The following is a 26,473-nucleotide window of genomic DNA, read 5'->3' as shown; positions in this document are numbered from 1 at the left end:
ATTTCCTCTACGCAGAAGTCAGGGACTACCTTCCCACTTGTGATTCAGAGCAGATGAAAAGTTGCAAAGCATTTTATATATGGTAGTTTACCTGGAGAGCTCATGTAGTAAAATGCTTTCAAGGGTTAACTGCACAGTAACTACCTATAGAAGTCTCAGGTTCCACAAGAGAAAAGTTCTCCCATAGTTTCCTTTTATAGTCTAAATCACAACTACCCTTTAAGGGCAAATATCACTCATCAACTGTACACAAGTTGCTTTGCTAGTTATTAGCCACAGCCAAAGTTTTTTCAAAAATTCTTTTTTTTTCCAAAAATTCTTATAAGTTTAGAAATAGAAGTTATCAGTTCATAGTGGGAGGATACAGATGGTAAACTTGGAGTACTTTACAACTACTGTTCAAAATGGATTAAATCATTTCTGCATAGAACATAGTAGACTTTTAAAATGCCTGTTTCTCATATTCACAATATATTGCCAGCTTATCATAAATGTTTACTAATTTTTTGTTAATTGTATTGAGAAACAAATAGCAATGAAACAGTTTCAAAACAGGTTAGTTGGACAGTTACAATAATTAATAATAAATGTTTAAATTAACCAGTTCATATAGCTACCTGCACATTATGAGGCCTAAGTGATTTTCTTTATAGTTTTCTTTACATTTTGAAAGTTTCAAAATCTAATTCCCTAGTCTCCATCAACAGAATTGTTTGTACTATTTTCAATTACTCTGCTTATTCTATAAGTAGAATAGGTTACAGCAGTTCTCTCAAAATAACAAATGTAGTTCATCGCCTGGTTCCTATTTCTTTGTTATAAGATAGGCTAGTGTTCTCAAAATTTAGGTTATGCAGCACCTAAACGGTACACTATTGATTACAAAGAAAACACACAAAAATAGGATCTTGAGTTCTTAAAAACCAAAACCCTAGAGGGCCGGCCTGATAGCTCAGTGGACTAATGCACCTGCTTAGGCAGAGTGCAGTGGCAGGGGTTCGATCCTCACTGTGCTGTGCTGGCCCTGCCCCCAGTGCACACTGAGCTGGTGATTGAGACTGGGCATGGTGGTGTGCACCTATAATCCCAGCTTTTAGGAGGCCGAACACAGGAGGATCACTGCAAGTCCAGTCTACATAGTGATACCATGTAGACCCTGTACTAAATACATAAATTAACAAAAAAAAAAAAAAAAAACGTGGATACCAGGTACATGTCCCATTAATTTCATGGATATGTATTTTATTTTTTATTTTTATTTATTTTTTTGTATTTTATTTAGTTTTAAGTGAATATATCAGTATTCGATAACAATTTCAGGGCTGGGAATATAGCTCAGCAGCACAAGTGCCTGTCTGGCAAGCACAAGGTCCTGAGTTCAATTCCCAGTACCAAATCATCATCATCATCATCATCATCATCATCATCATCATCATCATCATCATCTCAATCGACACAGAAAAAAAAAGTGAGAGGTGAGTCTCAACCATGGATGACATGCAAATTGCTTTTCTGTCATCAGAAAATATCTCCACTAATAAAAATCTAAAAAACTCATAAATGAGCCAGGCATGGTGGTGCACACCTGTAATCCTAGCACTGAGGAGGCTGAGAAAGGAGCACTGTGAGTTTGAGACCAGCCTGGGCTACAAAGTGAGCTCAAGACCAGCCTGAACTGCACAGCAAGAACCTCTCTTGAAAAGACAAAACAAAACACCCTCAAAACTTAATCATCTGTCAGGTACCTAGTGGAACTGAGTAATACCTGAAGATGCCAATAAGCCTAAATAATATGCAAAAAAATGAGGGGGATGGGGATGCACACCAGTAGTAGAGCACTTACTTAGCTTGTGCAAGGCTGTGGGTTCAATTCCACTACAAAACAAAACAAAAAAAGTAAAAGAAAAACAAAGTGAAAAGAAAATGCAAAAACTAAAAGCAACAATGGAAGAAAAAGGAGGAGGAAAAGGGTGACAGTAACTCTTTAGAAAAGACAGCTATAGAGGGAGTAATTGGGTGTCAACAGGGATTGTGTCAGATGCTAGACGTTCCTTTTCCTTAAAAAAAAAAAAAAGCTTAGCAAACAACCATGAAAAATAAGATTATTTTGAGATAAAGTTATCAATTACATCAAAGCTGATTGAAAACCTAGGTAGAACGGACTATGGTTTAAAAAGTTTACTAAACAATAATCAAGAACAAAACCAGAATGGATGAAAAAGATGTGGTATTTTTATACAATGGAGTATTACTCAGCTATAAAGAAAGATGAACTCGAAGCCTTTATATTTAAGTGGATGCCACTTGAAGATACACTCATAAGTAAAATAAACGAGACACACATGGGTAAATGTCATATAGTTTCCCTAGTACAATAACTCAAAAGAAATATAAATAGAAAGGTAAAATGCAATTAAAAGGAAAGCAAGAACTTGAGCACTAGACAATGAAGAGAGAGCAAGAAGAGCTAGGAAACATGACAGAGGCAAGCCATACAGTTATATGTACACAATGGGTAAGGCAATGATCCTGAGAATCTTCAGAAGATTTTCAAATCTAGCAGTTAATTGGAAGATTCTCACCCTGACTAACTATATATACTGACACCTGTGAACTAAACAACTGCACTGAAGATGGAAATTTGTAATAGTAGGTTCATGCTTGTAGTGTCTGTTATTCTGGTCTTCTGAATATGTGCTGCTTGTCATGACATGCCAGTTGCTGCTGTGCTGTCTCTTGGGTAGATGACTGTTTAAAAAGGAAGGGGGTGGTGAATGAAGGCAGGAGATAGGAAAAGGAGTGTTGCGGGACTACCCTGCAACAATGTTGTATATGGTTAGATTTCTGGACGTATGTGTAAACATATATAATTCTTTATTTCTATTTTTAAAATATATTTTAATTTCTAAAACTTTTTTTGTCAAATTCTGTAGGGACTTAAAGTTTAACATATCAATACTTGATGAAAAATACCTGTTCCATGTTATGCCTAAGATGTTCGATATGCAGACAGATAATGAGGTTAAGCTCAACAGCCTAGGTTATATGGTAATAACAATAAGCTTCTCTTCTGGAGGGTTAACAACCTAAGTTTGCAGACCAAAAATTAGAGAAAAAGGAGGGCCGCAAGGAAAGCCAACATTTTGGCCCTAACCTTCCAAGGTCAATTAAGACTTAGGACATATGAGAACTTGTACTGTAACATCATGTAACTCGGTAGTGTCCCAAATTTTCTGATTAAGGAGATTATGGGGCCAAAGAAGAAAGTGATCGATGATGTACAGTGTGCCTAAGGAGAGTCACATGGAGAGAAAACATTCTCTCAGGATTTCACAGAGCAAATTGGCCAAGCAATGGCTGTGACTCATCCACATGGCTGACACTGACAAAGGATCTACAATCTGAGGTACAGGGTCTCAGGATACATCCTGAGGGGATTTGACTGACCTTATCAGATCCAAAAGCTACAATTCTTGTTACATAGGTTTTGCTTTATCTTGGTCTTAACCATCCAGCAGAAAAGTATAAAAACAAAGTACAAGAAATAAAGCAATGTTGTTATGTTGGGCTGTAGGAGACTCAGGTCAACAATTTCTGACATTGCCAGTCAAGTGGAAGACCCAATACTATTATGGACTACTGGACTATTTTGGAATATTTTGCTGAGTTCACACACCTATAATATTTAAATGATGGAACTAAACAAAAAAAGGAGATATAGGTGAATGACTATTTTGTATCTGTGTATTTAAAATGGTTAGGATAGATATATAGCTACATTCTCTTAATTCAAGGAATAGAGGGATTTGTTCTAATAGTGTTTGTAAATAGGATATCATGTCTGCATCTTGCACTACAAATAACCACTAGGAAGGCAGTATGCAATGTGTTAATTATTGGAACTGTCCTACCAATTTGATTTGAAACTGTCTCATTGCTATTTATTTCTCAATAAAATTATGGAAAAAATAAATAAACACCCTAAAAAATAAATATTAAAAATGAAAAAAAAGAACAAAACCAGATCAGAGTGGGGCAAAACATGAGCTAGCAGTTAGAAATTGTCTAGTTTTTTCTGACTTAGGTGGCATGTTTACTGATAAATCCACTGGACAATCAACAGATACACCTAAGAAGTTCAAAAGAGTGTGAGCAGAAGCCTTCACTACAAAATGAGGCAGAGGGCCATAACATTTTCTTGAAGATATTTAACAACACAAGCGCCCAGGACTCTGGCACACTGAGGAAGAAGGATCACCCTTGGGCAATTGAGCAAGACCCTGACTCAAAAAAAAAATGTGCTAGGGATGTAGCTACATACAAAGACCCTGTGTTTAATCCTCAGTACTGAGGAATACAAACATAAACACACACAGACACACACAGACACACACACACACAGTGCATACCACTAGATATGGGAACAAACCAGAATAAAACCATGTTGCTAATAAATTGGAAATGTTAGAAAAAAGGAAGAAAGAACTGAAAAATTAAGCAGCAAAACATTGTAGGACAGCTAGGGTTTGGGGAAGAATGATGAGAAGAACAAGAAAACTTAAGGCTAGGAGAAAACTGAAAAGAAATGCTTTCTAGAAATGCGTTACAAGGGCTGAGACTTTTGTTTAGTGGGAGAAAGCTTGCCTAGCATGTGTGAAGTTCTGGATTCCATAGGGATGGGGTTGGTGGTAATAAATTACTGAAAAACAAAGAAGTGCTCTACCACTGAACCACATCTCAGCTCCCACAGTTTACATATAAACAGAGAAATAGTAAGTATATGATTTACCTCTTTGAAAATTGTCTCCCCAGCTGCATAGACAAGGTATGACTATAAAGTAATGAGACTTAAGAAACCACCAACTACAAACACACAACACCTCATATATCAGATGAGTGAGGCCCTTTGTGTCATCACATCAGGCACAACAGCAATAAAATGTTGCAGTGTCATAGCAGTTTATCTTCCAAACAATTAGTATTTATTTTCATTATTCCAACTTATCTTCACCAACTCTACATGCCACATATTTTAAAGATAAACTGAGGCACAGAGAAGTTAAGTATCTTGTTAAATGTGACACACTTAAAGTGAAGCAGGAATTCAGGCACCTAGCTTAGGGCTCTTTCAACAAAACTTGCTCCCTGCTGTACAATTAATCTGAAGATGCTGCCACTATTCAGAACGCTTTTGGAACTCTCCTTCTGGAATTGCCTCCAGAGCTAGTATAAAAGCAACACAAGAAGGAACAGTCTCATTACCGCTTAATCATACCTTGTTCTGACCCCAAATGGTGTCATTGAGCTCAACCACTCACCTTTATTTATCAGTCTTCACTCCGAATGACTTTTGGATGTCCAAAAATCAAATCCACCCTCAAAGGACGAAGATTTCCCATCATTGAGGATAATCAAAAGAATGTGTCGCAGACTCTGAAGGCAATGCCAAAAGAGGAGTTCCAAAAATGTTTTTGAACAATGACTGCATTGTTGGAATATGCATCTAACCTCCCAAGATAACTGCTTTGAAGGGACAATACTCATCTGGATATATTTGTTTTAGCATGTTTGTTTGAAAGTCCTATTATTTTATAGTCACACTTAATAAACAAGGAAATGCAGACAAGTGTTTGTAGGACCACTGCCCTGAAAGAAAATCTATGAGCTACAAATTGTAAAAGTTTTAAATTGGAAAAAAAGAAAACTTTAGCAAGATAAAGTCTTTGATGCAGAATTTCTGAAACAAAAGGTATGTACATATCCACTCTTTTTAAAATATCTACATATAGAAAACAAGCTGAGAAAAATTAAGTGACTTCCCCAAAGTCACAGTTTCTAACAGGGTTTAGACAAAAACGAAGATTTTTTTTCCCTGACTACACACTATTCATTCACTCTACCATACTGTATATCAGGAAGAAAAAAAAAAAAAACCAAACAGCTTAATAACTTACAAACACAAAAACACCAAATGACAAACTTTTAAGGTATAATTATGAACAAATTTCCCAAAACTAGTAATTTATGCTAAACACTGTAGCATGACCTTGAAGTATTGTAATCTTCTTAAACTTTTGACTCAGTAGTAAGAATCTGTAGTATCATTACATACATTCACAAAGAGCCCAAATCATTCAAGACCCAGCAGCAGCATAAACTTTGGACTTCTTGGCCTATATTTCAATTAAAATCTCTGTTTGTCTTTTGTCTCTTTTTTCTGGGGTGAAGCACTGGTGCTACAGATTGAACCCAGGGCCTTGCATATGCTAACCACATGATTTATCGGGAAGCTACACCTACTACTCAACTTGTAGTTAAAATTTATATATAAAAATAGGCACTGGGGGCTAGGGAGATAGCTCAGTGGAATAAGTGCTTGCCTGGCAAGCACGAGGTCCTGAGTTCGATCCCTGGTACCACAAAAAAAAAAAAGGAACTGGAGGGTGTAAATCTATGGCAGAGTGTATACTTAACATGTGCAAGGCCTTGAGTTCAATCTCCAGCACCAAAAAAAAAAAAAAAAAAAAAAAAAAGAAAAAGAAACAAACACACATAATTAAACTAAAACTGCCATTTATTCACAAATTCAAACTAAAATAGTGTTGGGTTCCTTTACCTTTATTGTTATAGACATCCAGATAATTGGGGGCAGAGAAAATCGTGATAAGTGATGGAAAGCCAGTGGTCTGACTCTTCCTGTACATTCGATACCTGGAAGACAGATGAAAGCCTGTCTGTCTTGATATTAAAGGTTAAAAAAATCTGCTATGATATTTGGTTTTATTAGTTTTAATGTAACTTACCCAGCATCTTGGGCTTCATGGGCTCTGATTATTGATAATAAATTATTGTTCTGCAAAAATTCACAAACTGCAGGGTAACTGAAAATTAGAAGATATAAAGTTCAGAATTAAACACTTACTTTTTAATAGGAGGAGGGGAAAAGCCAAGATGATATGGTTTGTTCTAACTACAGGTACACATTGCTGAAATTAGACAAGATCAGATACGTTCAGGTTGGCATGGCCATAGACTCACCACTGAAATTAGTAACATGACTCTCTTTTTGTCTTTTTGAGACTGGACTGTACTATGAAGTTCAGGCTGGCCTTGAACTCACTTTGTAGCTCAGGGTGGCCTTGAACTCACAGAGATCCTCCTGCCTCAGCCTCCTGAGTGCTTGGATTGCAGGTGTGCACCAACATGCCTCGCTATAATCATGACTATTTTTCATTTCACTAACATAAGATATAGGTCATATTTAAAGGTAATACACAATCCTAGAATTGAAAGAGCTCCCCTTCTTTAATTTTTTTTCTTAACCCACAGCAATAATAATACAACACCTGAACTTTTCCTGGCATCTTAATATAAAAAGGTACCACAACAGCATGTATGTACTGCATATGTACATGTGTGCATGCAAGTAGGATTATAAAATTTTCTTCAACTATCAAATTATCAAGCTGCTAGAAAAGTAAAATAATCCACTCATAGACTTTCATGTAATATCAACATCAAGATGGTCTTATGCAGGATAATTGCAAGAGTAACAATATCCTAATGAAAGGTGTAATATCTACACATACAATTAAAATATTCTTAGTACTACTACCTTTCTGAATGACAAATATCTGGTTTGAAGACATGGATAATATAAAATTAATCTGGAGCCAGTGAGATAGCTCATCAGACTAAGCACTTGCTTAGATAAGCACAGGGACCAAGGTTCGATCTCCGGCAACACATCCCTCACTGGCCAGCCCCCAGGTGCACTGAGTCAGCCACTGAGACTGGGTGTGGTGGCTCATGCCTATAATTCCAGCATTGGTGAGGCTAAAAACAAGAGGATCACTATGAGTTCAAACTGCATAGTGAGACCCTGTACCAAATACATAAAATAATAATAATTTGGAATTATCTACATATTATTTATTTTTAAAAAATCTTGGGGGCTGGGGAGCCAGGGATATAGCTCAGCAGCATAAGCATCTGCCTGGCAAGTGCAAGATCCTGAGTTCAATTTCCCATACCATAAAAAAAGACCAAAAAAAAACTTTCTCATTATACTTACTAGAAAAAATTTACTTCTGAAATAAATTGTGGGTGACATCATCAAAATAGCAGAACAGAAAGTCCTCAGCCCCAACACAAAGACAACAAACTGGCAGCCACCCACAGATTGAGCACTGTTATAGAGCCCTTAGGATTGAGTTAGGAGGTTGTGAAGTCTTAGTGGAACCCAAGCCTCAGGATGGTCACAGTGAAAAGGCAGCCCCCAGCCTTAACCCCATGCCCACCGTAGAAGCAGCCTGGTCCTGAGGACTTGTTCTAGTGCCACTTGTTTGCAGTCCTAGCAGCAGCTCTATCTGCTCACTAGTGATACTATAGGTAGCCTGGCCAGCCAGACCCAATGGTACTATCAGAGCAAGCCTATAGCCAAGCACCAGCCTCACTCTACCCTGGCTGAGAGGTAGTCTCAGCCCTGCCTTTTCCTTCTATCCATGCTCCAGGGCTGCTGACAGGACCTCAAGACAGACCTAAACAAGCCTTGTGACCTTGTTCAGGATGAAGTCCATTGAGTTCCAGAGGCATTTGTTTCTAGTCAGGCATAGGAGAGGTGACATGCAACACCCCTGTCCACGCTATAAAGTGAATTCAGGCCACCAACTTTGGACCCTGTGGTAGCCCTGTGACCGACCTCCAGTCCTGCTCAGCTATGATCCCAGAAGCCTCATATGTCAATCCATTTTGTTTGCTTCTAGCAGTCCACAGACACCAGTGCCCATCGACTAGATCATGCAGTATCAGGAAAGTAAGATACCACCCAGGAAAGCTAATAAAGCTCCAGTAACTGATCCTAAGGAAACAGAGATCCACAAAATGCATGGCAAAGAATGCAAATCCACCATCTCAGAGGCTCTAAGAGTTACATGAGAGTACAGACGGACAACTAAATGAAATAAAAGAAAAAAACACTGGAATGAGCTAAGATGTTTAGTGAAGAAACAGCAACAGTGCTAGGGGTTCAGCTCAACCATAGAGCCTGTGCTTAACATGTGCAAGACCTTGGATCAATCACCAGTCCCAAGAAGGAAGAAATGCAAAGGAAAGAAGAGAAACCCTAAAAAAGAACCAAACAGAAATCTTGGAGATGAAGAATACAACTATCAAACTAAAATAAATAAAAATAAAAAGCTCCAGCAGCAGACTGAGTTGTGTTTAAGAAAAGAGTTATTATATTCAAAGACAACTCATTTGAAATTACTCAGACACAACAACGAAAAAGGATGAATAAGGATATTAAAAGTATGTGGGATTTACGGGACAGCATTAGACAAAATATCATACGCACAGGAGTTCAAGAAGGATGAGAAGGGACAGAAATCTCATTTACAGAAATAATAGCTGAGAATTTCCCAACTCTAGGGAGGGAAATGGACATCTCAAATCATAAAGCACACAAAGCTCAAATAAATTCAACCAAAGAGTTCTAAACTAAGACATATTATAAGCTGTTAGAAGTTAAAACCAGAGAGTTTTGAAAGCAGAAAAAGAAATATAGCCATCCATGTAGGAACTTTATGAAAAAGAGTTTTCATAAGATTACCAGTGGATCTCTAAGCCAAAATTTTGCAGGCCAAGAGAGAAGGGGAAAATATATTCAAATAAAAAAAGAGACAGAGACAGAGACAGGGGAGGGGGAGAGGGAAAGAGAGAAGGAGAGGGAGAGGGAGGGGAAAAGAAAGAGTGGGAAGAAGAGAAGCAGGAAGAGGAGGAGGAGGAAGAGGAGGAGGAAGAGGAGGAGGAGGAGGAGGAGGAAGAGGAGGAGGAGGAGGAAAAGAGAAGAAAAAAGAAAACTCCCCTGCCAATCAAAATCTGAAAGGATTTTACCCAGCAAAATGTAATTTGAGGTGTGGGGAAGATAGCTTGGCAGTCTAAGTGCCTGCCTGGTACCACATACCATGTTGGTCCCGGAACCTGCCACTGAAATTGGGCATGGTGGCACACACCTATAATCCCAGCACTGGGGAGGTTGAGACAGGAGGATTATTATGAGTCCAAGCTGTGTAGCAAGAGCCTTTACCAAATACATACATACATACATACATACATACATACATACATACATAAGATTTTTTTCTTAAATGTCATTTGACAATGGAGTAAAATTTGGGTGTAGTGGTCCATGTCTGTAATGCCAGTACTCTGGAAGGCTGACGTAGGAGGACTACAAATTTGAGCCCAGCCTGCATGGCTTAGCAATTTAGTGAGATCCTATTTCAAAAATTAAAAGAGAGAGAAAGAGGGAAGGAGGGAGGGAAGGAGAGATAGAGAGAAAAGAGTGAGTTGCAAATGTAGCTCACTGCAAAGGTTCTGAGGTTTAATCCTTGGTACCACAAATCTGAGTTTATTAGCCTAAGATCTTCCTTATTATAAGAACTGCTAAAGAAAGTTCAAGTCAAAATGAAAGGAGGGAGTTGGCAAGATGGCTCACTAGACTAAGCGCCTGCTTAGGCAAGCACAGGGACTGGAGTTCAATTCATGGCACCACATGCCATGCTGGCCCCGCCCCCATGCACGCTGAGCTGGCCACCAAGACCAGGAGTGGTGGCGCATGCCTGTAATCCCAGTGCTGTGGAGGATGAGACAGGAGGATCACTATGAGTCTGGGCTGCATAGTGAGATGTTGTATCAAATACATAAAAGAAAAAAAGAAAGGAGGATAAACAGCATGAAAACATGAAGGCATTAGTGTTTCTGTATGTGACTGAAATTAAATTTTCAGCTGAATATAAATATATATATATATATATATATATATATATATATATATATATATATATTTTTTTTTTTTTTTTCCCCAGAACGAAGGATTGAACTCAGGCCCTTGCACTTGCCAGGCAAGCACTTATTCTACTGAGCTATCACCCTGGCCCTGCTACATAATGTTTTATGCAAATCCTATGGTTTAAAAAAAGTTCAGCATAGCTACACAAAGCTAAAGAACCAAAACACATTAGTACAAAAGAATTCATTAGAGACATGAACATAAGGAACAGAAGAACAGTAAAGAAGACAGAAAACAATAACAAAATGACAACTTTCCCTGTCCCTAATAATTTCCTCAATAGACACACAGAGTGACTGGATAAAATAGCCAAGACCCAACTATGCCATCTATAAGGCAATCATTTTACATCTAAGGATATACATAAGCAAAAAGGAAAGGGATGGAAAAAGGCATTTCATGGCTATGGCAATCAAAATAAAACAGGAGTGGGTATACTTACAGTAGACAAAATGAAATTTAAGTCAGAGAAAACCCCACAAATAACTTGATGAGAAAAAATGAACTAAGGACCTGAATAGACATTTGAACAAAAATATACAAATGCCTAACAGGTATATGAAAAACTTCCCAATATCACTAATCACCAGGGAAATACAAATCAAAACTACAATGACAAATTTCCACATACCTGCCAGAATGGCTATTATCCAAAAGACAAAACCTATTGGCAAGGATATTTTAGAAAATGAAACCTCTGGTACAATGTTGATGGGGATATAAGTTGCTACAGTCATTAGAGAAAACCTTGGAAACTGCTTAAAAAATTAAAAACAGAACTATCACATGATCCAACTGTTACAGTTTGTGTCTGGTTGTACCCCTAAAGCCTCAGGCAGTTATTGAGGCAAGTTTCTAGAGTTTGTGATTAATTCATAATTCAATGCTGGGATTATGAGTGTGAGTGCTTACACTCACCTTGGGGCAGATAGCCTGAATACAATAAGGGGAAGGGAGAGACACCTGCTGGGTGCCCCAGCGCTACTCCTCCCTTTTGCTCTTTGCTGTTTTCCGCCACCATGAACTACTGCCCTCTGCCATGTGCCACTGTGTGTTGGAGCCAGCTGAGTATGGACTGAAACTTCCACTAACTGTGAGCTAAATAAACCTTTCTTTCCTTAATTTTGAGTGCTGAGTATTTTGTCTCAGCAATGAGAGAAAAGTAACTTAGGCACCAACAATCCTACTTCTAAGGATACTTCCAAAGGAAATAAAATCAGCATCTGAATAAGTATCTGCACTCACATGTTCGTCAAAACATCACTCACAATGGCCAGAATATGGAAACAACCTAAATATGTGGGGTGTGTGTGTGTGTGTATGAGATTCAAACTCAGAAGAAGGAAATACCTCCTAAGAATAACATGGATGAATCTGGAAGATATTGATAATAAAGTAAGCCAGACACAAAAACAAATACTGCATAGATCTTACTTGTAGAATCTAAATTCATTGAAAGAGTACAACGATAGACAAGGGGGCTAGGAGCTGGAAAAATGAAGAGATGTTAGTCAAAGAGTACAATATAGGGTGGAGGGTATAGTTCAGTGGTAGAGTACATACTTAGCATGGTGACTGACATTAAAGACACTGTCTAGACACCTGAACTTTGTAAAGGGGGTGAGTTCTAAGTGCTCTCACCACATGCACACAAAAAGGGCAACTATATGAGGTTTGGGTACATGACTGACTGTGGTGGTCATTTCACAATGTAATCAAAACAGTTGTCTACCTTAAATACATACTTTTTATTGGCCAGTGACGCCTCAGTAAAGCTAAATATAAGTAAATGACGGGATACTCCCAAGAAATGAAATTTTAAAATACAAAGAGTAAATAGTGAAATACTTCCCTTCTACTTCAATCTTCCAGCTACTGTGAAAGCGATCAGTATTCCTGATTTCTTGAACATTCATTCTTTCAAGATAATCTGTTAAATTCCAAACAAATACATATGTATATCCCCTTCTCTCTCTTTTTTTTTTTTTTTAGGGGGATACTGGCAATTGAACTCAGGACCTCACACTTGCCAGGCAGGCATTGTGCCACTGAGCTAAATTCCTGGCCCTCTTTTTTTTTAGTATTAGCAGATGGTACACATAATTCTGTACTATGTATTTTTTCACTTTTATTAGTGATTATTTCATATCGGTATATAAGCAGCTTTTCTTTTTCATTTTGCAAAAACAGTCTTATTAATAGATCAATTTCTGAATCATAAATTACTTGTCTTCTACTAAACACTGTGGTTACTATCAATCTTTTATCATAAATAATGCAATAGGAATAAACATTTCACACACTTGCAGGTAAAATACATCCTTATTTGGAGTAATAAATGTTCCATCATGTTGCTTCAAGAGTGAATTAATGGGGCTGGTGAGATAGCTCAGTGGATGAAAGTGTCTGCTTAGGCAAGCTTAGGCAAACAAGGGACCCAGTTCGATCCTCGGCACCACATACCACGCCAGCGCTGCCCACAGGGTGGGCTGAGCCAGCCAGAGTCCAGGTGTGGTGGCGCACACCTGTAATCCTAGCGCTGGGGAGGGTAAAAGCAGGAGGATCACCACGAGTCCGAGCTGCGTAGTGAGACCCTGCAACAACCAAATACATTTTTTTAAAAAGTGAATTAGTGAAGAATAAAATATTATACCTTGGAGAAATATACTGTTAATATCCTGTAAGTTTTGGTCACAATATTTACACTGACTAATAGGTAACCTGTTTTAAGTCTGGGGGTCCCTCTCCAAATGGAATTGAACTCATGCCCTTCACACTGAGCTGCAGCCCCAGCCCTTTCTTACTTTCTGTGATAGCAGTCTTCCTATACTATAAGTTGCCCAGTTTGGTGAGCTCAAACTTGCAATCCTCCTCCCTCAGCCTCTCAGGAAGCTGAGGTTACAGGTATTTGCCGCCATGTGTGTTCTACAGATGCTTTACTTCAATATATCGCTGATTCATGGGCACTGAGTGCATAACCAACATCAGAGTTCAAGACTGAACTAATTTAGCTAACATAAATTTTCTGTGCAAGGCACACTGCAGTCTTCTTGTGCCTAGAAATGGGAGGCAGCACTCTAGTACTATGCCTGAGTACAAGTTAGCGGCAAAATCACTAACAAAACCACAGAAAGTGTATTAAATAGGTAGCAAAAAGAATACAGGTACTTATTTATTGTATGATGGCAGAAACAAGATGACAGTATTTATTTATTCGCTATGCAGCTCTGACTCATAGTAATCCTCCTGTTTTTAGCCTCCCCAGCGCTGGGATTACAGGTGTGCGCCACCATGCCCAGACTCAATCTCGGTTCAGGGCACCCAGGGGGTGGGGCCGGTGCAACATGTGGTACTGGGGATCAAACCCCAGTCCTTGCACTTGTCTAAGCAGGCACTTAGTCTGCTGAGCTATCTCACTGGCCCTGATAGTATTTTTAAAAATGACAGCATTACTAATTAACCTGGCAAGAACACACACCTGGAGTAAACCAGTTTTGTTCCTAAACATAGTGCATGTCTATAAATGACTGTGAGAGATCTCTGCTGATTTTTGGGATTACAAATAAATCTTAAGAACAGAGGAATTACAAACATGGACTCTACCAATACTGAACATCTGCTCTATCCATAGGATTACAACTTCAAAATATAATTTTTGGATTAAGCATATTCATTTATAATTGAGAAATTGCCAAGTTAACCTCTATAGAAATTGCAACAATGTACTTTCTTTATTCCTGTATTTAGTACAGGGTCTACAGGGTCTCACGACGTAGATTGGACTCGTAGTGATTCTCCTGTTTTCAGCCTCTCAAGTGCTGGGATTATGGGCGCTTGCCACCATGCCCAGTCTCAATCACTGTCTCAGCGCGTCCTGTGGGCAGGGCTGGCATGGCACACTGGGGACAATTTACATTCTGCCTACAATAAAGATTAGGATACTAATAATAAGAAAACATTTTCTTCTTTTTTTTAAATTTGTGTATTCAGTACGGGGTCTCACTATGCAGCTTGGACTCATAGTGATCCTCCTGTTTTCAGCCTCCCCAGTCATGTGATTACAGATGTGCACCACCATGCCCTGACTCAGTGGCTGGCTCAGCACACCTAGGGGAGGGGCTGGTTTGCCTTATGGTACCAGGTTTCTAACCCAGTCCCTGTGCTTGCCAAAGCAGGTGCTTAGTCTGCTGAGCTATCTTGCTGGCCAACAACATAAAAAGAAACACAAGTTAAGTGATTTCATCATACAAGTCACTGAAAATGTTGGCAGTGAAGAATCCAAAAGGTCATATACAAAGTGCTAAAGTAGAGGCAATGTGTGTTTCATTTAATTAATATGCTATTTTAGTCAATTAACAGATTTTAAGGGGAGAATATACATGTTCTCTTTGTCACATAACATAATTTACATTTCAAGCTTTTCTAACTCTATTGGTGGGGGCAAACCATAATAAAAGCTCACATGTGGCAATTAGGACAAAAGCTAACTTCCAGGAAATGTCCTGGGCTTAGATCACAATGTCCTGTTCTTTTTATATCTTTGTCTATTCAAATGGTTCCAAAAGCTGTAGAGCTTTTTAAAAATAACAGGATTCCCCTGTTTCAGGCCTACTGAATCAGAATCTCTGGGGAGTGAGCCAAGATATCTTTTTTTAATGAAAATATATAAATGATGTTTCAGAACAAAGACTCTAGATCATTTACAGTCAGGAATACTATAGTTTGGCTTTTTGTTTTTTGGTACAAGGTCTTATTATGCAGCTCAGACTCATAGGGATCCTCCTGTTTTCAGCCTCCCCATCATTGGGATTAAAGGTGTGCACCACCAGTGCACCCAAGGGAAGGGCTAAGGCCATGTGGCATGTGGTGCCAGGGATCAAACTCTGGTCACTACGTTTCCTAAGCAAGTCCACTGAGTCATCTCGCCAGCCCTACAGTGAAGAATACTGAAGCAGTGAAGGATGCCCAATCATGTTTACTATGTTACACTGTTAGGGCATAACACCCGTGAAAATATAAAACAAATAAAGTACTTTTGTCTTCTACTCAAAAGTTAAACAGAGGGGCTGGTTAGACAGGTTAACAGACTAAGCACCTGTCTGGCAAGTGTAAGGACCAGAGTTCAATCTCCAGTACCACATGTTGTGCTGGCCCCACTTGCTGAGCCAGAGCTGTACTCCCAACTCTGAGGAGGCTGAGACAGGAGGATTACTATGAGTTCAAGCTGCGTAGGCAAGACCCTGTGCCAAATAAATAAATAAATAAATAAAAGATTTTTTTAAAGTTAAACAGAAATCCCTGTACCACACATTTGTTGTTGTTGTTTTTTGTTTTTTTTTTTGGAACTGGTAACTGAACTCAGAAGTTTGGGCATGCCAGGCAGAGAATCTACTACTGAGCTATATTTCCAGCCTGCACCACACATTTCAGATATGAAATACTTAAAAATAATTTAATTTTAAGTGTATTGCAAGAGGTTTTTGTGTTATTTTTTAATTCCCTACTTTCAATTTTTTAAAAAGACAATACAAAATAATGATTTAAAAAAGTAGAAATGATACAGAATTTCACTAAACAGAATAGCTTACCTGAAAAAGTAAGAGCACCCTCGGACAGTATTGTGGGTATAGTTCTCCAAAGTCTTTTCACTGCCATAATCCTCTGAGGGATCAGACCAAAGCAGGTCACACACTGGACCAAAGGCTGGAGGTTCAATAAACCTGTCTAACTGGAAGACATGCAAAAGCCAGAAGACAAAAAAAATCAGGAAAACAAAAAGGCACTTAGAAGCAGGTAGGTTTAACAAAGAAACCAGAAAACAAAACAAAACAAAACAAAAAAAACCTCTCTGGGAGCCAGGGATATAGCTCAGTGGCATAGGTGCCTACCTAGCAAGCACAAACTCCCAAGTTTGATTCCCAGTACTAAAAACAAAAACTTTTCTACCTTAGGAACGTATTAGGAGAAAAGATGGTAAGCCCCCAAATGATTTTCCTGCCAAAAAAGGGGAACATTTAAACAATTTAGATATATAATTTTTTTATTATTTTCTGTAGTAAACATTCATAAATATTCCTGTCTTTTAACCATACCACTGAAAGGATTTCCACCTCCTTAGGCTAGGGGTATGGCTCAGTATACAGTACATGCACAGGCCCTCTGTTTGTTCCTCAGCACCTCAAGAAGAAAGGAAGGTCAAAAAGGACAACCTCCTACCCTAATCTTTTTTTTTTTTCTCCGAATGCCCTCAGGGGTGGTTCTCCTACCCTAATCTTAAAGCAGTGCTCATTCAATTTTAATGCAAAATTGGTCATGAGAGAGACACTATTTTAAGAAAACCATGTGAGAGTAATTTCAATTGCCTGGGGAGGCCAGTGTCACCAGGAGAACAGGATGTAGACTCATTCTGTTCATTGTTTATTTCATTCCAACGGATAGTTATCTTATTTTTTTAATATTATTTTTAATTCATGTATTTGGTACAGAATCTCACTATGCAGCTCAGACTTGTAGTCATCCTCCTGTTTTCAACCCCTCCAGTGCTGGGATTACAAGCATGCACCACCAAGCCCAGTCTCGGTAGCTGGCTCAGCACGCCTGGGGGTAGAGCCAGCACAGCCTGCAGTGCCTGGGATCGAACCTCAGTCCCTGGGCTTGCCTAAGCAGGCACTTAGTCTGCTGAACTATCTTGCTGGCCCTTGGAGAGTTATTTTAAAAGAATGCTAGTTTTTTGTATTTGTTCTTATTTTTTTTCCTCTTCAAAATTTAAAAAAAAGTGCTAGTTTAATTTTGTATAGTAATTTCATCTTTCTCATTCTATGCAATGGAGGCATTTCAGCTTCAGTCATTAACATGTTTTTAGTCACTACTGCTTTAGCTAAAAACATAAAGACCAAAAGAATACAAGTAACTAGAATAGCTCAGTGCCAAGAGGAAGATTTCTGCTTAGTGAAAGAACTTTTTATTAATACAATTGATTGAGAATTGTTAAATCCAAGAGTTACTGTATAAAAGCAAAAGACTAGTTCTTTAAGATAGTAAGGCAATAAAAAAAAAAGCCAGCCTCACTGCCTTATCCTCAGAAAGTTGACTTTCCGTATTTATTTTTGATTTTTTTCAATCCTCTGCTTATTAAAGATGTGCACCATGATGCCAGGCTAAACTGGGCCCCCTGGCTTCCTGGGTGATATTGTGGCGGGGGGGGGGGGACTGAACTCAGGACCTTGTGCTTGCCAGGAAGACACCATCCTGTTGAGCTATCTCCCTGACTATATTGGATTTTTTGAGATGGACTCTCACTATATAGCTTGGGCTGCCCTTGCACTCATGGTTCCTTAACCTCCTGAGTGCTGGGCTTAGAGCTATGCACCACCACATGCAGTGGAAGGTTGATTTTAATTCAGAGAAAACAGGTTTTTTTTTTTTTTTTTTTTTAATGTATTTAGGACAGGGTCTACAGGGTCTCACTACATAGATCAGACTCCTAGTGATTCCGTTTTCAGCCTTCTAAGCACTAGGATTACAGGCATGTGCCACCATGCCCAGTCTCAATCACCCTCTCAGTGTGCCCTAGGGGTGGGGCCAGCACAAGACACTGGGGATCAAATATGGGCCTCTGCACTCTGCCTAAGCAGGCACTTTAGTCCACTGAGCTATCTGGCTGGCCCAAGAAAAGTTTTATAAACACACAAACTTTTAGTTTCAGTAATTATATGAGAGAACTAAGAAAATACAAAGGTAAAGAAGAGAGTCACGCAGAAAAGACTGGTCCTCCTTTATCAATGAAGACAAAGTCTTTGAAATAATCATTATGTAAGGCAACTGGAACAACTGCACTTTATCATGCAAGTCCATCAACTGGGCTTGAGATGTAGCTCAGAGGCACAGCATCTGTCTGGCAAGCATAAGATCCTGAGTTCAATTCCCACTACCAAAGCAACAAAAAAGCCAATGATCTTCAGAGCTATCAGAGTCCTCATACCATCCATTCTAACTTTCTCATTTAACAAATAAAATATGCTAAGAAGTCAAGCAATTTCATCAAGGATTAGGACTAGAACCCTGGTTTTGTTCCTTCTGTATTTTGACATAATTTAGTTTCTTTTTTCTTTTTTTTGGACATAATAGAGTTGCAAGGCAGTACATGCCTGTAAACCCAGCTACTCAGGAGGATAAGGATGAAAAGAGGCGCTGGCAGGGCGTTCAAGACCCAGTAAAAACATACTGGGGTACAGATACAGTTGAGTGGTAGAGCGTGCTTCGGTTCAACCCCCAGCACGCAATAGTGGTGGTGGAATATTTCATAGCTATAGCCTAAGAATTTTATACTTCAATTGGGAAAGACACAATTAATTTTAAAAATTAAAGAAAATTCTTGGTAGATTTGTATGTTTAAACCATATCTTGCTGTAACAATGAGACAATAGATAATTTCTATTTTCCTACTTTTGATTATCTGCATTTTAAAAATTTCAGCTAAAAATATATCAGTTGGCTGTAATTAAAATGATATTTTAAAACATATCAGAGAGAATAACGTGATTACTTACTTTCCTAATGTCATCTAAGCAAGTGATTTCAGGTGACATTCCTCCATGTACACACAGAAACTGCTGGTTTAAGAGGGCAGCAAGAGGAAGACAATCAAATGTGTCCATACATGCCTCATACACCCGTTCTGAATATTTGATTAGACCTACCAAAAAAGGAAAAAGTCAAAGGAAAAAGCTGTAATATATGGGAAAAGTTATAAGCCAGAAGAGTATGAAGCTATGTCAAAGTCATTTATTTACTTCAGGCAAATCTAAAAACACAATCATCTTTATAAAGTTGTTTTTGATAAGTTAGAGATAAAACTTTAACCCCTATCCTCTCTAAAGACAAATGTGACCTTGGATTAAGCTTTGTTGCCCTGGAAACCTGGTGAGGTGACTGTCAGCTGTCTTATTAGGCAACAATGCTTATGGTAAAAATTACTCCATTACCTGGCAGAAGGCTATAGCTTTGGGCTCCTTTCAGGGTGGTGACTCCTAGTATGTCCTTGGGGACCTGGAAGGTCTGCCAATAAAGCTTTTACAAGAGATTTGGACTTGTGATTCATGAGGCTTCTAAGCCAGAGTGGTTCCCCACCTATGCATGGGAACACTTTCTGTGTACCTGAGATGTAACCTGGGAGGGGAACAGAACAAAAAGCTGTGCACTCCCACAGGGACTACGCCACTGAACACCAAGACCTACATCCCTCTAAGCAGAGGCCAAATGTGGTTCATGGTAGTCCTAGCAGTCCAAATATCTCACTGAGTCTTGAAAGGTTCCTTGAGAATGGTAGATACTTAACTAAAAACTGGAGGATTCTTTTTGTTCATAATTTTAAAAGTCTACAAGTTATATCCTGACTAAATTTTATATAGAAATGTCTGGCTTGGGCATGGGACATGGCTCAGGAGCACAGAGCCTGCTGGCAAGTGCAAGGCTCTGAGTTTGATTTCAGAATCCATAAAAAAGGGCCAAGGAGATGGCTCAGTGGAATAAGCACTTCCCTGGAAAGTGCAAGGGCCTGAGTTCAATCCTTGGTTCAGCCCAAAAAAAAAAAAAAAAAAAAAAAAAAATCCACAAAAAAAATTTAAGTTTGGCTTATGAATTGTATTTTGATGTAGTCATCAAGATGGGACTACAGAACAAGGGGACACTCCAGTGAGCAGAAGGTGAGGGCTCTGCAATTCTTCAGGAAGGAAAGGTCATAAAATAATAGGTAAGAAACTGGAAGATGAGCTTTCATTTAAAGAGAAAAAGCATTTTTCTCTTCTTGGATGCTATGGTTTGGATGTCACATGAATGTGTCCCCCAGGTATCCATGCATTGCTAGGCCAGCCTCCTGACTGGAGATGGCAGAGGGGTACCTCATGGGGAATCCACGTGGAATGCCCTCAGAAGGGAGGAATGCAGTTCTCCGGAGACTCAGGCTAGTGCTTCCTAGAGGGCTGCTATAAAAAGAACAAAACTGTCCCCCCTTCCAGTCTCTGATGTCCTAACTCATCATGTGATCTCTCCTTAGCACGTGTTCCCACCATGAGGTCCTCACCAGCACAGAGTTAATGCGATCCCATGTCCTTGATCCTCCAGACTATGGACAAGCAAAGTTCTTTTCTTTATAAAGTACCTACCCTTTCTGGGCATAATGGCTAGTGTCTGTAAGCCCAGTGCCAGGGGACTGGGGCAGAAGGATGACTGGGAGTTCAAGGCAAGCATGGGCTACACAGTGAATCTGTGTTCAGCCTGCTCTACATAGTGAGCTCTGTCTCAAAAAAAAAAAAAAGTACCCACCCTTAAGCATTTTACTATGCTAACTGAAAACTGATTATAGATATTACACCTGACCTTGGGTTTCAAAGTGAGTATATGCCTGGTAGAAAAAGCCAGCAGTTCTAGAGTCACAGGCAATCCTAGAATACTGTGAGCTCTTCTGCTTCCAAGATTCTGAACAGTAGATAACCTACTGTCCAGGAGAACAGAGCTATACCTGATAGTACTATAACCAGTATATCTGATTATCGTACTGATTTCTGTACTTGTTTCCATCTTTGTTTTTCTTTTTGTAATCTCCAAGATTTTATTAAATTTTTTCTTTTTTTTTTTAGTGAGGAAGGCTCATAGTAGGTTTATTCACTAAAAGTGACTGAAACTGAAAATATATTTTAATGAAAACATCTCACCAACTTTAATTTTTTTTGAGACAGAGTATCACTACGTATTGTAGGCTGGGCTCAAACTCACAGCAATTCTCCTGCCTCAGCCTCCTGATTGCTGGGATCACAGGCAAGCACCACCATGCCCAGATTCCCAACAATTTTAGACATAATTTGCATTTTTAAAATATGAAGCTCTGTGGCATCAGGACTTGTTTCCTGCTCTACAGGGTTTTTTTCAGTCAAGGTCTTACTTTGGTATTAGGCTGGTCTTGAACTATGTAGCCTGGGTCTGTCCTTGAACTTGCAAGGATCTTTCTGCCTTAGCCCCCTGAGTGCTGGGATTCCAGGTATCCACAGGCTTCAGATGCCACTGCACTACTAACTCCCTGGTACTCTTGAGGCACGTGTTAGCTATGTTCTCTTCTGTGGGAAGTCCTTGCAGCAGCTTCAGGGGCTGGATTCTTTTGAGATGCTTAACCACTTTGAGCTTTGCATTTACTGAAGGGATGTTCTTATGAACTTGAGGAGTGTGTGCTTTGTCTAATCCAAGCATCTTGATTACATCTTTTTCCCAATACAGTCGTCTTATCATACTTTTTGTTCTGGTGACAACATACAGTTTGTGAGGTTGCTGTGGATCCCCACCATACTTTTCATGATCTTCAGGTGAAGGCTGAAACACTTTATCTGGAATTCTTGATTTGGTAACTTTGTGACGAACCCAATCTGTACCCATGAGAGATTCCACAGGTTTTTGTCACAGTCTGCAGCCTGCCTGGGGGCCTGTGAACCACTGAGCACAAAATCCTTGCCAGTTTCCCAATTATTTGTTTTCAGAGGTTGCAGGAAGCAAACAGATCTACTGGTGAAGTGTTCTGGAAATGGACAGGTTCTCTCCTTCTCTGGTGCAATGCCCACTAAACGTTCAGTCTGAACTTCCACACAAAGCCTGTTTCTATTTTTTTGAGATAGGGTCTCACTATGTAGTTCCGATTGGCCTTGACCTATATAGCTTAGGTTGACCTCAAACTCACATCCCTTCTCTTGCCTCAGCCCCCAAGTGCTGGGACTACCATAGCATGTACCAACACCCCAGATTTTATTTTATTAATTTTGAACACTGATTTTATAACCCCCTACCCTGGGATGCACCATTTCTGGAGGTACTATAATATTAGGTTGATGCATGGAGTGAACAGAACAAGCTCTTATTATATCTCCCTGCTCCAAAAGTCTACTTAGTATATTGTCTTCAGCTAGAAATCGCATCAGATATTAAGTTGATAAGAACAAATGCTACCCTTGATCTTAGGTAGCCAATAGGCAATCTCTCTGAGCTTTTAATCTTTTTTTTTTCTTTTGATACAGGGTCTTGCTACACATCTCAGACTCATAGTGATCCTCCTGTCTCAGCTTCTCCATCGTCTTCAAGCTTTTAGCAAAGACATTTCAATATCACAACCTGGCCTTGGCAAACTTTGAGAAATGACATAAAGGCATAGGGTCCAGATATAAACCCAAATGCAGTACCTGGGTGGGGGGAATGAATGGAGAGGGCCCTAAGGGAAATGTAAATGAGGGAGCCACATTTGAGGCTATACACTTTTCTACTGCAGGATGTGAAGGTTTTTTTCTTTATTGCCAAAACCAAATGATCCTTTTTCTCCCAAAAATCCTAGGATCCAGAGTTTCCTCTGTTGCCAACATCAATAAGGAATTCCCTCCTGAGTCCTAGCCTGAAATACAGGCAACAATCCAAATTACTTACAAATTAAATGTTTCATAACATCATCTAGCATTGACAACATGCCTTTTGACCCTCACATGATTTAAAATAATTTTTTAACTTGCAAAAGATAAGCCAAGTCCACAGATGGCAAGTAAACATAGTAGGTTAAGCCAGTCTGTAAATTATAACAGGAAGCCAAAGTCAATTAAAAAGAACTCATGTTGTGTTAGTACACGACTAAAATATGTCACAGCACGTCACCAGTTTTATTTTTTCAAAGTATATGGATAAAAGCTGGCATGATGGTACATGTCTATAATTCCAGAACTGGAGAGGATGAGGCAGAAAGATCAACATGAGTTTGAGGACAGCATGGAATTCAAAGAGTTCAAAGCATAGAGTTCAAAGCCACCCAAAACTATATAGACCCTTTCTTAACATGGACAAAGACAGCCTGGGTTTTTTTTTTTTTTTTTTCCAAAGACACTGAAGAGAGTATCTATACTTTTCTTTCCATATTTAGCCACATTTTCTTAATTTTCTATGATAAAGATATCTTTATATACTATATTATTGATATTGGAATATGCTGTAGGCTCTTAAGTGGCACTCGGATCACTAAGTATTTGACATACATGGGGGTTGAGAAAATGGTCTGGATTCTTACTGCCTCAGTTCAATTCTCAGCTCTGCCACTTATTAGCTTGGAACCCTGGACACCGCTTCTTCGCTCTATGTGCCTTGATTATCTTGTATGTAAAATGGACATATGATAACACATACTTACAATTCAAGGTTGCTGTGATAATGAAAGGAATACATGAAAAATGTGTTAATGCCTGGCACATTCCAGGTACAGTGTGTTCAATAAAATTATTTTAATCCTTATAAAAGCCCAGTGAAGTGGGTTTATCACCATCTTAACTCAAAAGCTGAGCAAGCAGGGCTAATTTGCCCACAGATGAAAGCTTATGACAAAAGTAGAACCTAAAATGTTCGTGTTCTTAACCACCCTGCAACACACCTCTGCATCATTGGTTTTCTTTTTTTTTTTTTTTTTTGTGGAACTGGGGATTGAACTCGGGCCCCTGTGCTTGCAAAGTGCATCATTGTTAAAATACTTACTAGGAGTCTCTACATAGCCAAACATATAATTATTAAAAGTTAAATTAGCTGATTCAAGTGTTTTATTTTCAAGAAAAAATAAGATAAATCCCATAAAACCTTTATTTCTATTTTTTTCCTTTATGTATTTTGGTATAGGGTCTACAGGGACTACAGGGTCCCACTGCCTAGTTTGGACTCGTAATGATCCTCCTGTTTTCAGCCTCCCAATAGCTGGGATTATAGGTGTGCACCACCATGTCCAGTCTCAATCATTGTCTCAGCATGCCCTGGGGCGGGGCCAGCACATCATGCTGGGATGGAACCCCGGCCACTTGGCTCTGCCTGAGCAGGTGCTTTAGTCTGCTGAGCTATCTGGGCAGTCCTAAACCTTTATTTCTATAATGAAGGAAAAATGCATCACAGTCATTAGATCACAATAATACAAGTTCTAAACACCAATAATTTAGCATCAAAAATTTAAAACACAATTCTCTGAAAGTGAGAGCACTACAGCAGGAAAAAAACAACCTGGTCTACCCACTGATCACACATTTGTTTTAAATTTTAGTTGAGTTTACTTTTTATTTTAATTAATTAATTAATTTAGTACAGGGTCTTGCTACACAGCTTGGACTCATACTGATCTTCCTATCTCAGTCACTCAGTGCTGGGATTACAGGCGTGCATCATCATGTCCAGTTTCAGTGGCCAGCTCAGCAACTGGGCCAGCAAGGCATGTAATACCAGGGATCAAACTCGGTTCTTTGTGCTTGCCAGGCAGGTGCTTAGACCACTGAACTATCTCTCCAGCCTTGAGTTTACTTTTTAAAGAGCCAAGAAATATATTTATATGGCCCAAAATTTAAAAGCGACAAGATGTTCCGTATTTTCTATTCTTTCTATAGGCAACCAGTGGTACCAGTTTCCCAAGTGCCTTTCCAAAGATATTCTAGGCCTCCATGTGCAAATGTGCACATCTACTCTCTTATCACAGCATCTTTGTTTTTTTCCATAAATGGTAACATATTTACATTGCTCCGAGCTTCCTTCTTAGTACCTAAGAATATATTTTGGAGATCTTTCCACATCTTCATATGAATAACGAAGTTAAGAATATGCTATCCCAGGGGGCTGTGATGCATGCCTGTAATACCAACATTCAGGAGGCTGAGGCAGGAGGATCACTGCAAATTCACGGCCAGTGTGGGCTACATAACAAGTTCAACACCAGTCTGAAATGCATAGCAACACCCTGCTCAAAAAAAAAAAAAAAAAAAAAAAAAAAAAAAAAAAATATGCTAGCTTAAAATGTGCTACTCTAGTATATTAATTATTTTGGATTAAAAGAACCTGAAAACAGCAGGTGAACAATCTCACTGACTTTTAATGCTGTTTCTTCTTCAAAGGAAGAGATGAAACTCTCATGTTAAAGATGCCCTCCTCTACCAGAAGGGTTTTTTGTTTTTTTTGTGCAGGGTCTCACTACACAGCCCAGACTTGTAGTGATCCTCCAAATTTCTGCCTCCCTAGTGTTGGGATTATGGGTGCGCGCCACCATGCCCAGACTCCATCGCAGGCTCAGCATGCCGGAGGGCGGGACTGGTACAGCATGTGGAGCCAGGGATCGAACCCTGGGCCCTGTGCTTATCTAAGCAAGCATTTAGTCTGCTGAGCTATACCACCGGTCCTAACCAGAAGGAAAATAACATTGTTACTGTCAAGGATGGAAAGTTAAGGTCTAACAAATTCTGTACAGATCTCATTAAAATCATATTGAACTGGGGATATAGATCAGCATCACACACAAAAAACCCCCACCTTTTTAGCTTCTCCATACGATTTAGTTTTTCACAATTTATTATTTTTTAGCCAATTCAATTCTCATGTAAGTCTTCAACTCATGATGGTCCTGTGTCATGTAAAGCTTAAATTAAATACGTGTATATGCTTTTCTCCTATTGACCTGTCTTGTCTGTCAATTTAATTCTCAGGCCCGGTAGAAAAAAAAAGAGTAAAGGCAAAACAGAAGCTCAGTAATTATTAACACTATGCAGTAGTTCACTTTATTTTTTTATTTATTTATTTATTTATTTATTT

The 26,473-nt window shown here is 39.0% G+C and overlaps 1 protein-coding gene and 1 non-coding gene across 2 annotated transcripts in view; both read right to left on the bottom strand.

Annotated features, from left to right (window-relative positions):
• Positions 1-26,473, bottom strand: part of Ppp3cc (protein phosphatase 3 catalytic subunit gamma) — a 103,929-nt gene that overhangs the window by 21,051 nt on the left and 56,405 nt on the right. The window contains exons 4-9 of the mRNA XM_023714624.1: positions 20,009-20,020; positions 19,837-19,909; positions 19,402-19,547; positions 16,441-16,580; positions 6,804-6,881; positions 6,617-6,711 (exon numbers count right to left, since the gene is read on the bottom strand). Of these exons, the coding sequence (XP_023570392.1) occupies positions 6,617-6,711; positions 6,804-6,881; positions 16,441-16,580; positions 19,402-19,547; positions 19,837-19,909; positions 20,009-20,020 (544 nt within the window). The remainder of the gene's footprint in view (positions 1-6,616; positions 6,712-6,803; positions 6,882-16,440; positions 16,581-19,401; positions 19,548-19,836; positions 19,910-20,008; positions 20,021-26,473) is intronic.
• On the bottom strand, positions 22,682-22,868 carry LOC111816655. Its single transcript, XR_002821006.1, has one exon. It is a non-coding gene; the product is annotated as a U2 spliceosomal RNA (small nuclear RNA).

The sequence above is a fragment of the Octodon degus genome, unplaced genomic scaffold (assembly GCF_000260255.1).
Source record: "Octodon degus isolate 3935 unplaced genomic scaffold, OctDeg1.0 scaffold00036, whole genome shotgun sequence".
NCBI lineage: Eukaryota > Metazoa > Chordata > Mammalia > Rodentia > Octodontidae > Octodon > Octodon degus.
The sequence above is the reverse complement of the archived record's forward strand: the minus strand, read 5'-3'. Positions and strand labels throughout refer to the sequence as shown.